This window comes from Pelophylax lessonae (genome assembly GCF_965119305.1).
Source record: "Pelophylax lessonae genome assembly, chromosome: 4".
Classification (NCBI taxonomy): domain Eukaryota; kingdom Metazoa; phylum Chordata; class Amphibia; order Anura; family Ranidae; genus Pelophylax; species Pelophylax lessonae.
Genome location: NC_138771.1, coordinates 551,046,786 through 551,061,057, shown reverse-complemented (window position 1 = coordinate 551,061,057; position 14,272 = coordinate 551,046,786). Strand labels below are relative to the sequence as shown.

General features: G+C 43.8%; 1 protein-coding gene across 1 annotated transcript in view; it reads right to left on the bottom strand.

Annotated features, from left to right (window-relative positions):
• The window catches only part of USP39 (ubiquitin specific peptidase 39), a 54,453-nt gene extending 40,225 nt beyond the window's left edge, over window positions 1-14,228 (bottom strand). The window contains exons 1-6 of the mRNA XM_082257005.1: window positions 14,080-14,228; window positions 9,263-9,338; window positions 9,082-9,176; window positions 8,857-8,993; window positions 5,130-5,282; window positions 1,549-1,774 (exon numbers count right to left, since the gene is read on the bottom strand). Of these exons, the coding sequence (XP_082113131.1) occupies window positions 1,549-1,774; window positions 5,130-5,282; window positions 8,857-8,993; window positions 9,082-9,176; window positions 9,263-9,338; window positions 14,080-14,137 (745 nt within the window). The 5' untranslated portion in view covers window positions 14,138-14,228. The remainder of the gene's footprint in view (window positions 1-1,548; window positions 1,775-5,129; window positions 5,283-8,856; window positions 8,994-9,081; window positions 9,177-9,262; window positions 9,339-14,079) is intronic.
• Between the last annotated feature and the right edge of the window lie 44 nt (window positions 14,229-14,272).

The following is a 14,272-nucleotide window of genomic DNA, read 5'->3' as shown; positions in this document are numbered from 1 at the left end:
AGCTAGGTGCCTAATTTGGAAGCAGCAAGCCATTCGGATGCAAACTTTGAGGTTGATTTGCTAAACCCAGAGAGTGCAAAATCTGATGTAGCCGTGCATGGTAGCCAATCGGCTTTTTTTTTCCTTTTTAATTTATAACAAAATATATAAATATATTATCTTTATTTCTGCATACATAATAAAAAGTACACAGGGAAAGGACACAAAGAGAAAATGCACATTAAAAAGAAAAGGAGAGCAAAAGAACATATACAGGGAGTGTGAACTATATAGTACGGTGCAAACAGAGCACAGCATGACAAATACGCAACTAGACACCTGCAAGTGAGACAAATATTTATCATAAATGCACTGAAGTGTTGTTGTTTCCCAGAAGGTGACTCAGGTGATTAGTCCAGGCTGAAAATGTGCCAACAGGACCAGTATGAAGGGGACCGCGCCACTACCTCAACTACCACTGCATTCACCCGGGCAGCCAAGTGGAGATATAGGCATATGCTTGTATTAAACAAACAAAAGAACTAAACCAATACGAATAGAACAAACCATTGACATTTACAGGAAAACAAGAAACCTAAACCCAGGTGCAAAGATCGATGCCCTATATGTAAACTGAGTGTAAATAATACCAGACTAGGAGGAGGAATCTGAATAGCAGATCATACGGCAGCCTGTAACAGGATGGCACCTAGCAGGGGGAGGTGAAAGGGGGCATTAGAGGGGGTTGTGACCCTGATTGCCCTATAAGGAATCCAAACTGACCAAATAGAATGAAATCATTCATATTTCTCAGCCTCCATAATGGAGGTCACCAACCTCACCCAGTCCTGCTGGCTAGGAACTTGGGGGTTCTTCCAGAACCTTGGGATTAAATGCCTAGATGCGTTAAGGAGGTGGGGCAAAACACACTTCTTATAGTGGCTAAGAGGGATAGTAGGAACATGCAATAGGTTAGGGATATCAATACCCAAAATAATTTTTATTTGGGATCGAATATCAGACCAAAAGGGACAAAGCTTTGGGCACTCCCACCAAATATGTATGAAAGAGCCACGCTGACCAAAGTTCCTTCAACAGGAACCAGAAAAAGGGGTATATCATTGCCAACCTATATCAGCGTGTTAACAGCTTATAATTTGTTTCTTGCATTTTCGTATCAAGAGAGCTGGAATGGGTCAACTGGTACAGGTGGTCAAGCAGAGTCTCATTAAAATCATGATGCATGTCTCTCTCCGACTCACGAAATTAAAAAGGTTTTGTAGGTGGCAAAGCAAGATTTAGCATGCAATCAGCTTTTAACTTCAGCTTGTTCAATTAAGCTTTAACAAAAAAAAAAAAAATATATATATGAAAGCCGATTGGTTTCTTTGCAAAGGTGCATCAGATTTTGCACTCTCGTTTTAGTAAATCAACCCCACTGTGTGCGAGTTTGTTATTGTGAAAAACACCACAGGGACCCTAAAAAACGTTTTTTTACTTGTACAACCATTCTTGAAAATTGCAGGTATCAGAATAGAAAAGCCTGCGCCAACAACACATTGGTCTCACCTTGCTTTGTGATTTGGAATTTCTTCTTGCTGCACAGAACCACAGCTTGCAGCATTTCATGGGGAGAAACATGGGCTTTAAAATTTCTGGGGTTCCACAGCTTTCTCATCAGCTCTCCAAACCTCTGAACCAGCAAGAACATTATATCTCCAGGGGGGCGCTGGATGTCTTTATAATTTTCTTCTTCCTGGAAGTAGTTCCTCAATGGGGGCACATTGGATAATGCCTAGAAAAAAAAAATAATATATATTCTGAGGTCTCTGGTTACCACAAAGCCTTCAGTAGTCCGCAGGGAACAGGGAAACAAAATCAAAATTCCCAGCTCATTCTCTATTAAAATGTAGAGTGAGTAGTAAAGCTGACCACACTCTAAGCAATTTTCTTGCTTTCAATCACTAAAAGTTTCTGCCACAGAAAAATGGCAAAAATCGATCGCACACAGGACATCAACTCATTGTGACCAAAACTAAAGCAGTAATGTAAGATGGCTTCAGCTCTGCTCTCCATCAGCAGGAGAGGTCCCTCAGATGTTCCTCCCCTTAGTGTGCTTAATCTTAGAGGCAGCTTATCAATTATGCCCACTAGAGGTGAAACACGTCTCTGCGACCTCTCTTGCGGGTGGGGCGCACAGCCAAAGCCATCTTACATTACTGCCTTAGGTTTTGGTTATCGGCATTGTGTGCACAAATCGGTTGCCATATTCTGTAGCACAGTGTAGCCCGACAATCTGTTTAGGGCTTGTTCACACTTGGCAAAATTTATAACGCTTAACAAATGCTCCTATAGCATTAGAATGGGCGCTAGACTGGCGTTTTACAAGCGTTAATGAGGACTTAAAAACACTCCCCAAACACCCTATGCGCAGTTTTGAAGCGTTTAAAGAGTAGTAAGGTGCGTTAAAACTACTCCACAATGGAAAGTGACATTACAGGAAATAAACTAATTTCAATGCCCCACAATTGCCTGCCAGGATTTGCAAAGCATTACCATTGACTTAAATGGGAGGCATTGAAAGCCTTCAAATGCCTCCTGACTTGACATGAGGCTTCAATTTTAAAGCGACGCTAACTTTTCATGTTTTGATAATGTAAATAGCACAGTGTGCTGTCCATTGTATCATTTGCATAGGCGTTTGAGGGGCATATTCAACGCCCTTCAAATGCCCGCTTTTAATTCCAGTATGAACTTAGCCTTATATGATCTTTACCAGTTCATTACATGTCATGTTGAGTGAGATCGGTGAAAGTAGCATTAGAATGGTACTTTTTTTTACTGTTCACACTAACATTTTCAGATTTCAAGTGACCAGACAATACAAGTTATAGTGACTCTGATGTGGTTTAGTTCACCTTTTACCCACTTTTGGTTCATTTGGCCACTGGAAAATAGGAAACATTTGGGGATGAAAGCCAACTTAAGGACACAAAATAAATCTGAATTCCAACTTTTTAACTAGAATTGAATGGAATAATCAATCCCAGCATAGATCATAACTCTGTACCATGTTAATCTGTTGTCTACAGATCCTCTGATATTCTAGATTTAGTTGTGGCTTTGTACCATGTGACACTCTGTATATCCTGCTGATAGAGTCTGCCCCTTCCACAGCCACTTCCTTCAGCAGCTAGAGTCTTTAACACTCCCTTTTGTAGTCTTTCAGACTCTGCAAATGATGTAACTTCCTTCACAGTTCTGATGGTGGAAGGGATGGAATACATCCTAATTATCATTCAATCCCGCCCAGTCACACCTACAGGAAGAGTCCAAACTTCCCAAGTCCCACCTCACAGATCACAGCATTATTCAAGAAAGAAACACGTTCATACACAGCCTGTTCTGAAAGCTAGCTGTGCTGCTGTTGGGTAAGATTGAATGGATCACAATTAGAATTCAATCCTGCCCAGTTAAGTATGCTGACCAGAACAGGGAGAGTCCCACCCCTCAGATCCTGCCCTCCCAGAGCTGTGCTCTCTGTGAAGTGATTAACTTACATATGAAGGAAAACACCTTTATAATAACCTTCCATAGCCATTCCTTTGTAGTCTTGCAGAAAGCCCTTATTCTCTGGCATGCTGCAAGACAGGAATGACACAGGAAGAGGTATGACATTAAATCCTTTCACCACCCACACAAAGGCCCAGAAACTCGCACACTAACCCTAGGACCCACCCACATCAACTCCCACAGCTGATACAAGTGACTGCCATACCCTACCCTGAAACTACAGAGACAAAGGATCATGGGACATGTAGTATCAGGACTGAAAAAGGAAGGATACAGGAAGTCCGAGAACTCTGAAATTCAGCAAGGAAGAGGAGGAGTGACATCACTGATGCCGAAATCTGCTGTATACAGTAGGGATGCACCGAAATGAAATTCTTGGCCGAAGCCGAATAATAATGAAATGCTTGGCCGAAGGCCGAATACCGAACGCGGTGTTTCGCATTTTTTACATTTATTTTGCCAATTTTTTGTCCTCTCTCTTGTCCTCTCATGTCTCTCTCTCTCTCTCTCGTCCTCTCATGTCTCTCTCTCTCCCTAAATGTTACTGTAGGGAATGGGATTCAGTGCACACTGCAGCCTTGTACCATAGGGTTAATGTTAGTGACACTGTAGGGATTGGGAAGGATGCTGGGAATGGAAATCAGGAAGCATGCAGGCAGCCTTGTAAATTTTAATTGCAGATACAGGGCACTGGGCAGGTCAGGGTTAATATGGTAACATCAATTACTCAGTGACAGTCAGTCAGTGTGGACTCGATCAGATTATACAGTCTCTCATAGTGGTGGTAGTAGGAGGCTGGAGGTGGACTAGTAGGAGCCTGGAAAGGAGCACAGCCGCATACATACATTACTCACTCGTGCACTGCAGCCCGCCCCACACATTCAGTGAGTCTTACTCTCCTCCCTAGTCAATGGCACATTCAGGAAGCCAATCACGCCGTGAGTAGCGGCACAGCGGAACCAATCAGGTGTGCAGGCACGCGTGATTGGTTCGCTGTGCAGCTAATCACGGTGTGATTGGCTTCCTGAATGTGCCATTGAAAAAACTAGGGAGGAGAGTAAGACTCACTGAATGTGTGGGGCGGGCTGCAGTGCACGAGTGAGTAAGGTATGTATGCTCACCGCTGAAGTGTCCCGGCTTCACGGAAGTCTGTGAGTCCTCCTGTCCTCCTCCGAGTCCCTTCCCCCTGCCTATGTAAATATCGTGACCTCAGCGATATGAATATCGCCTACGGCCACAGAACGATAGTCGATATCATATCGACTATCGTTCAGCCCTATTGTTCGGCACAAAATTATTTGGCCTTTTGACTTATTCGGCCGAACACCAAAAGTGCTATTTTTTCTATTTTCGGCCTAATAATGTTCTGCCGCCGAACATTCGGTGCATCCCTAGTATACAGTTAAAGGAGGCAAGTTACACACAAACTGACAGTGGGGTTGTAATTCATTTACAAGCACAATGCATCTGTTTTTTTGCTGAGGAAAAACTGAAGTTCTTCCTTAATAAGCATATAACCAACAAAAGAATGGGTAAGGTGGAGTCCCATAAAAAAACATTTTCTTGAAAATTCTTACCTGCAGAACAGCATTAGCATAGTCATTAGCTTTGATGTTATTGAGCCCCACAATGCCTGGCAAATAGGTGGTTCCATCATATGCTCTGGACAACTTGGCCTGTTTATCCAGATTACTGATCTGGGTTTTTGTAAATGTTGGTTTCAAAACATACTGCAGGAAAACAAGAGAAATGTGAGGAACAGACAGGGCCATAAAGCTAAAAAAGGAATAAAGGTGTATTTCAACTAATGGTGTACGATATGAGGTATGTACAACACATTGAAAAGGTGGAGACGTGCAATCCTCTGACTTATGGAAAAGTTTGTATTTCCAGGGGTGCTCTGGAGAGCCAGCATACAGCGCCAGACATAGGAGGGGTCTTCAAAACGTTTCCGCACTTTTAAATTTTCGTTGGAAATGGTGAGGTCAGGAGAAGTAGTAATTGGTCGTGTCCGAGAGTGTCACATTACTGGGAAAAATTTATCGCAAAGGAAGGTGACTAGTCATTTTTTTAAATTTTAATAAAAAGTTTAAATAAAAAGTGCAGAAACTTTTTGAAGAGCCCTCCTACATACTGGCACGTACACATTTTATTCTAGAAAAAAAATTCCACTACATTTTACACTACAGTATGGTAATCAGCAACAACACACTCCCTACGGATTACAGAGCTGTAGGTGACCGGTAGATCAGTGCTTGACAAATTTGCTTGGAATCTAGGAGCCAAAAAAAGTTAGGAGCCAGTTTTTTTTTTTTTTTTTTTTTAACAACAAAGCTTTATTTTATTATGACGAAAATAACGATCCTAAATTTACACATAAAGACGACTAGAACCAAACATAATAGGCATTGTACACACTATCATTTTTTTTTTTTTTTAATTTGTTCCAACCCAACAGGTTTAACGAAAAAAACTAACCGCTCAGGTCTGAGCCGCTGTACTAACAATCCGATGTTAGTACAGCGATTTTCCCTGTTGAGCTATTGTGTTTTGATAGGGGGACAGCGATTGGCTGAGAGTGCTGATTTTATAGCATACTCATCTGACAGAAGCTGGCTCAGCTGCCATACACACGGGTCAAAATGGCGGACAGTTTTTTTGAGCTGGCTGATGTTGCTCGGCATTCGGCCCATGTGTACGGGGCTTGATTGTGTGATGGGCTGCGGCTCACTAGGGAAGTGCAGCAAGGTGGGGGCGATAGGAGATCCATATTCTACCTTAGGCCCCTTTTACACGGTCGCCTACGCTAAGCAGAATCCGCTTGCTCAGTGGGGATCTCTCTGCTGATCCCTGCTGAGCAGATGGATGACAGGTCTTTGTCAGCTCTGCTATGCAGACACAGCCCATTCTACTCTATGGGGCAATCAGATGGAAACGGACCGTTTCGTTTCCATCCGATGCCATCCAATCCGATTCACTGGACGGATGGTAAATAGAACCACCATCCGTCTGTTTTTGGCGGAAAGGATCGGATGGCGGCGGGTTGCCACTCCATAGAGGAGACTGCAGGGTCCGATCAGGTCCACCTGAAAAAATGACAGGCGGACCTGATCAGAAAGCCAGTGTGAAAGGGTCCGTTGGCTGTGTGGCATGGCAGAGCAGGGAGATGATGAAAAATAATAAAAAAATTTTTTTTAAAATATTAAACAAAAAAATAAAATATAATAATCACACTCCCTGCAAACTTACCTTTAAGCAAAGGGCGCCAGATGAAGTAACTTGCAAAAACTTCCTTCTCTCCTCCTCATGATAAGAAGATGAGCGGGCATTGAGTACAGGCAGTGGAAAATCCTTAAAGCACCACAGCAGCAGCTATGATTGCTTGTCATACTCCCGGCCACCACAAGCGGGAGCCAGTTCCCCGTTGGCAGCGTCTCAGTGAAGAAGGTCGAAAAACCGCAGCCTCAATTACTGCATTTTTTGGTGGGTTTTTTTTTTTTTTTACCAAAAATGCAAAAAGCTAGATTTTTAACACCACTAACGGAAGTGCAATGGACCAGTGTGAAGACATACATAGAATATAAAAGGGATGCATTTTTCTTGAGCTATTCTTGCACTAAGGTGCCGATAAAGGCAGAAAAATTCATATTAATTTGAATTCATGCTATTAAAAAGTTGAATACAATCCTATACAAAAAAAAAAAAATTTCTAGATATATATATATATATAAAAAAAACACACAACCCGTCATTTTCGGCCAAGTGCATCCTGAATTTTTAGTTTCAGTACCAAAATTTCTGTTTGGTGCACCTTTAGATATCTTCTTTGTAAATACTACAACACTGAAGGCTATAAAGGCTAATATTACTGTTGGAAATAGTGGGGTGCGCTAAAACAAATATAGGAATCCAACAGAAATACAATAGTCAAATTATATATGTAGGATATAGGGTGCATGATATAATTCAAAAGTCCATAATGAATAAATCATAAGTGTCCATAGTGATGACTTCAAACTGATAAACGTGAAGAAACATTCTTGAACTTCAGATGTGAAAACCCACCACCAGGTGAAATTCCTCCTTACCAGATGGAAATAAGGTGCACACAAAACACAAATCAACTGATGACCACCGACTAAAGTGCTTCCAATCTCCAAGTAAACCACCCAAAATAGTCTCTTACCAAACAGCAGATAGTAAGCGCTTGTTTTTCAGTGATATCCCCTACTTCCTCCGCTGTCTCCAGCCCACAGCAAGGTGACTCTCAGACCACAAAGCCGATGACTCACAAGCACAGGACATGAAGAACAAAAGCAGCCAATAGTGTGATATCTTCTACACAGTTTAATGAATAAACAGTATTGCACTTGCAGGAGATGATTGGTGAATCAGCATAGATAGAATTTTTGCAGGAATTTCTTAAGGTAGCTTGTGGTCCGTGCTGCAGCCGGACACGAGCTACCTTAAGAAATTCCTGCAAAAATTCTATCTATGCTGATTCACCAATCATCTCCTGTAAGTGCTGTTTATTCATTAAACTGTGTAGAAGATATCACACTATTGTCTGCTTTTGTTCTTCATGTCCTGTGCTTGTGAGTCATCGGCTTTGTGGTCTGAGAGTCGCCTTGCTGTGGGCTGGAGACAGCGGAGGAAGTAGGGGATATCACTGAAAAACAAGCGCTTACTATCTGCTGTTTGGTAATGCCCCATACACACGTGCAGATTATCTGCAGACTTTTGTCTGCAGACTTACCTTTTCTATGTAGTGCAAGGGCCTGCCGGATTGCATACAAATTGAAAGTGTTTAGGTTTGACCTCATATTATATGGTTTTGGTAAGTCTGCAGACAAAAGTCTGCAGATAATCTGCACGTGTGTATGGGGCATAAGAGACCATTTTGGGTGGTTTACTTGGAGATTGGAAGCAATTTAGTCGGTGGTCATCAGTTGATTTGTGTTTTGTGTGCACCTTATTTCCATCTGGTAAGGAGGAATTTCACCTGGTGGTGGGTTTTCACATCTGAAGTTCAAGAATGTTTCTTCACGTTTATCAGTTTGAAGTCATCACTATGGACACTTACGATTTATTCATTATGGACTTTTGAATTATATCATGCACCCTATATCCTACATATATAATTTGACTATTGTATTTCTGTTGGATTCCTATATTTGTTTTAGCGCACCCCACTATTTCCAATTATTATCTGTATTCATCTGGCACTGAATATCGGTTGCAGCTTTAACCACTATTTTGCGCACCCCCTTCACATACACATAATATTACTGTTGCTATACTTACTGTGATATCCTCCAATGACGAGTCTATGATCTTATAATTATCAGGCAAACAATAAAACATCAATGTGTGCAGGTTCAGAAAAACGTGGTGACTGAACTGGACGCTGTGAATGTATGCATGAGACTTCAACCCCCGACCTAAAGACAAGAAACAATCATAAATTACACACTTTTCTTTACATCTACCCATTCCCATGCTCAGTAATACTCCAACCGTGTCACTCACCCTGAAAGTATTTGCCACACACCAGACAAGCGTATACGTTGATGTGAGACAGTGAAATAGAACACAACTTTTCAAAGTCAAAATCCAGCACACTCCTGAAAAAAAAAAGCAGAAAAGAAATCATTAGATGAGACTTAATGAGCAAACAGCGCCTGAGAGCCTATTCTCCTAGTATACAAACCTGTTAATAGTGTCTAGGTATGGGCAATGGCGGCTACGTCTGTCTTCATGATCGCTGCGACTATATTTTCCTGAAACTGAAAGAGCAAAAAATAATTTGTACCAATGCATCATGGCTCTATATAGACATCAGTGAAAGGCTCCAAAGTGTTAAAAGCTAATACAGGGGCTTGAGAATCATAGATGCATGTTAAATAAAAAGATGGTAAAACCGGCAAATCTACAAAAAAAATTAAAAAATAAAAACCAAAAAGGGGATTTTTGACTTTCATTGGACACAGCTCTTCATCTTCATGACCGTAGCGTTATGCTGCCCCATACAGGAGTAGGACACTAGGCAGAGAAAATCTTTTTGAGCATGCCTACGGGGCAGTCCCTGGGGGTATACTCCCCACTTCCTGCTATAGGTATTTAGTTTTGTAACAAGCAGTGTCAGATGAAAAAACCCAACTCCAAAGAGTGACGGGTGCTGTGTCCATCAATGAACATCAGAGAAATGGATTTTACAGTAAGTTAAAAATCCCATTTTCTCTTTCATTCATTGACGGACACAGCTCTTCATCTTCGTGACCGTAGGGATGTCCCAAAGCAGTGTCAAACATGAGGGGGTGGGAACAGCAGAAAACAAACTTCCCAAAGGCTAAACATAGCCAACCAGGTAACTTGGAGGTCAACTGAGAACAACTGGAGCTCACCTGAGAAAAAAAAAATAAAAACCCTCAAAAGGATAAATCCTCTAAACAGCAGCCTGCAAAACTTTGCGGCCGAAAGAAGCATCCGCAGATGCCAGTACATCCACTTTATAAAACTTTGTGGATGTGTGCACAGACGACCAAGTGGCAGCTTTGCAAACTTGCACTACTGACGCCTGACGGAAGGCCCAGGAGGCACTAAGCACCCAAGTGCGCCCTGACAGGGAAAGGAGGAACCTGACCCTTAATAGAATAGCTTGAACCACAGCCTGCCTGATCAATCTGAAAATGGTCGCAGCAGAAGCAGCCAGCCCCTTGCGAGGTCCATTGGCGAGGACAGTGAGTCTGACTTCCTATATGACTCTGTAGCTGCCAGATACACCCTTATTGCCCATACCACATCCAGGGAATGCAAGACAACTTCCTTAGGATGCTTAGGCCACAGGGAAGGCAACACAATGTCTTCATTCAGATGAAAATCTGAGACCACCTTTGGAAGGAACGACGGACATGGTTGAAGAACCACTAGATAAAAGGTGAATGACAAGACAGCGCTGCCAGCTCAGACACCCCGCGCGCCGGAGTAATAGCCACCAAAAAGGCCACCTTCTGGGACAACGTAGGCAGAGGAATCTCCCGAATATTTTCAAAGGGAGGTTTCTGAAGAACTGACAACCGCAAATTTAGGGTCCACGGCGGCAAAGGAGAATGCACCAGGGGGAGCCAAGTGTCTCACTCGCTGGAGAAAGGTACGCACCAAGGAGTGCGAGGCCAACGGACGTTGAAAGAAAATCACCAAGGCTGAGACCTGGCCCTTGATGGTACTCAAAGCAAAACGTTGCTCGACCCCCTGCTGGAGGAAAGCCAAGATCCAAGTCACCGAAAATGAGCGAGGGTGAACCCCAAGAGACTCACACCAAACAATGTAGGCCTTCCAAGTACGATGGTATATCTTCCTGGAAGTAGATTTTCTAGCTTTTAAAAGTGTAGGAATCACCTTAATTCTTAATTACTAAGAATTGTAGGCCTATAATACATAACGCCAAATTTCCATGAAAAGAATTGTACCGCTTTTGGTATGTAATTCCTGACATAATCATACCGCCAGGGAGGTTAAAGATTGTTGTTCACACGCGCAAACCATCCAACTTGAAGGAGCTGGAGCAGTTTTGCAAGGAGGAATGGGCAAAAATCCCAGTGGTAATATGTGGCAAGCTCAGATTTATCCAAAGCGACTTGGAGCTGTGATTGCTGCAAAAGGTGGCTCTACAAAGTATTGACTTTAGGGGGGGTGAATAGTTATGCACATTGACTTTTTCTGTTATTCTGTCCTATTTGTTCTTTGCTTCACTATAAAAGAAAACAAAACAAAAAAAAAATCATCTTAAAAGTTGTGAGCATGTTCTGTAAATTAAATGATGCAAATCTTCAAACAATCCATGTTAGACCCAGGTTGTGAGGCAACAAAACACGAAAAATGCCAAGGGGATTGAATACTTTTGCAAGGCACTGTATGTTTTGGGTCATTATGCTGGAAGACCCATCTTCAAAGTCCTGGCTGAGGGAAGAAGGTTCTCAAAGATTTTACAATACATGGCCCCATCCATTGGCCCCTCAATACAGCACAGTCGGTCTGTACCATAAGCAGAGAAACAGCCCCTAAGAATAAGGTTTCCACCTCTGTGCTGGACTGTAAGTATGATGTTCTTAGGGTCATAGCCGGCATTTTTCTTCCTCCAAACATGGCGGAACGAGTTAATGCCAAAGAGCTTAATTTTGGTCTCATTTGACCACAGCACTTTCTCCTAATCCTTCTCTGAATCATTTAGATGTTCATTGGCAAACTTCAGACAGGCCTGTACATGTGCCTCCTTGAGGAGGGCGACCTTGGAGTGCTGCAGGATTTCGGTTCATGGTGGCGTATTGTGTTACCAGTTATTTGTTTGGTGACTGTGGTTCCAACTGCTTTGAGATCATTCACAAGCTCCTCCCGTGTAGCTCTGGGCTGATCCCTCACTTTTCCTATGATCATCCTTACTCTATGAAGCGAAATATTGCATGTAGCTCCAGACTGAGGGCGATTGATGCTTAATTTGTATTTCTTCCATTTGCGAATATTCACTCCAACAGTTCTCTTTCTCACCAAGCTTCTTGCTGATGGTCTTGTAGCCCATTCCAGCCTTGTGCAGATCTACAATCTTCTCCCTGACCTCCTTTGACAGCTCTTTGGTCTTGCCCATGATGGTGAGGTTTGAATGGAAGAAAGATTCTGTGGATAGGTGTCTTTTATACACATAAAGAATTGTCTTTAGGAGCACCTTCTTAGAATGACAGGACTGATCTGTGTACCTCATGAGCACAAAATGTAGCCAGTCTGTGAGAGCCAGAATTATTGTTGGTTGGGGTTTTTTTTTTTTTTTGTTTTTTACACAGGTATTGCTTACAACCGTGGTGATCACGGTTATAAGCAATAGCTTTAACGGTCATGAATGGTTTTATTCATGACAGCTTGCTTACGATTATGATCTGCCATTGATAGGGCTGAACGATAGTCGATATGATATCGACTATCATTCTGCGGGCATGGGCGATATTCATATCGCCGAAGACGCGATATTTACCATTAGGCAGGGAGAAGTCGGGACTCGGGGGGAGGAAGAGGACTCACAGTGCTGGCAGCCGTCCCACACGTTCAGCAGTGATCAGCTGCACAGCTAACCAATCACGCGTGCCTGCCCATCTGATTGGTTCCCTGTGCCGCTACTCACGTGATTGGTTCGCTGTGCCGCGCTCACCGCTCTGTCAAGAGAACTAGCTCCAGGGCGGCAGAGGGAACGTGTGGGACAGATGTCATGTCAGCTCCAGGGCGGCAGAGGGAACGTGTGGGACAGATGTCATGTCAGCTCCAGGGCGGCAGAGGGAACGTGTGGGACAGATGTCATGTCAGCTCCAGGGCGGCAGAGGGAACGTGTGGGACAGATGTCATGTCGGGCTGTGTTTTTATACCGCCTACCACAACTGTGAGTCCCGACTCTGCCTAATCCGTCTTCTGCATTCCACCCAGAGAAATATCGCAATATATACATCGTTGAAAACTAAATATCGCAATGTTCTTTTTTCCCCAATATCGTGCAGCCCTAGCGATTGACTACAGCTAATCACATGGTTCAGGGTGCTGCGATTGGCCCAGGTACCATGTGATAGCTGTGGGCCATTCACAATAGTAAGCACGCTGTACCGAGCACAGTCATCTGCTGCATCCACTGGACACAGTGGTTATACGATGGCGCCGTAGCACGCCCCAGGGGGTTTGCCAATGTGCTAAGCGGCGTACAGTTGCTTATCCTGCAGCTGCGGTCCACATGCAGAAAAACAAGACAATTCTACTCATCTCTATGCTGCAGCAATGCTTTCCCCCGTTGGCTCTAAGCCTGAGAACTGCGTGATCACATGACCTCTCAGTTCAGGGTCAGCTTGGAGTGGGGGGCACTTCTGTTCTGCCTCTCTAGTGCTCATGGCAGCATCAGGCTGGAAAGGGGAAGGGTGCAGCTGGCTCTGGCTCTTAGCTACGTTCTGGGATCTGGAGCCAGCCATCAGACAGCCGGGTGCATCCCGACAAGATGGCTGGGATTCTTCCAGAACCTAAAGCAGCTCTGACAGCCAGCTTTTGGCTAATTCTGGGTCACCCGAGAGCACAAGTAATTGCACCCCTCTGACCCCCATTGGAGTTTTGCTCATATTTTAGTTTTAAAACTTGTGGGCTGGACTTTGGCTTCAATTTGTAAGCGTATCTTAATCTGATAGTCCATCTAACACCCCCCAGACTGACAATGCTGCTGTCCAGGGGTGCCCCCTGTGCTCCTTCCTCCAGACTGGGGGCACTCTAATACAAGAGGTTTGTTATTGGCCATACTCAGGCCCTGCAATGGAGGATTCTGGGAGGAATCATGTAGAAGGATCCTGGCCTCTCACACAAGAGCACCGTGAGTGTAAGAGCCTCCATAAACCTTTGAGGGGCGCTATAAACAACGTGCACTCCTCCTCCACGTACACGACATTACCCCATGGTAAGGCGCACACTGCAGGCCGCCCCCATAGTAAGCCGTACACTGAAGGCTGTCCTCACCTCTCCTGACCTCCAGCGGCTCCTCCGCCTCCCGCTTTATCCTTTTCTCCGCGCTCATCTTCCTCTACACACCGGTACTGCGTGCCGAGCCTCGCTATGGCTAAAGCCCCGCCCCTCCCGGTACCCAGCTACTGATTGGTGGCCATGCTACAAGAACGAGGCTTTACTCAAAACCGTGACTGTGATTGGGGGG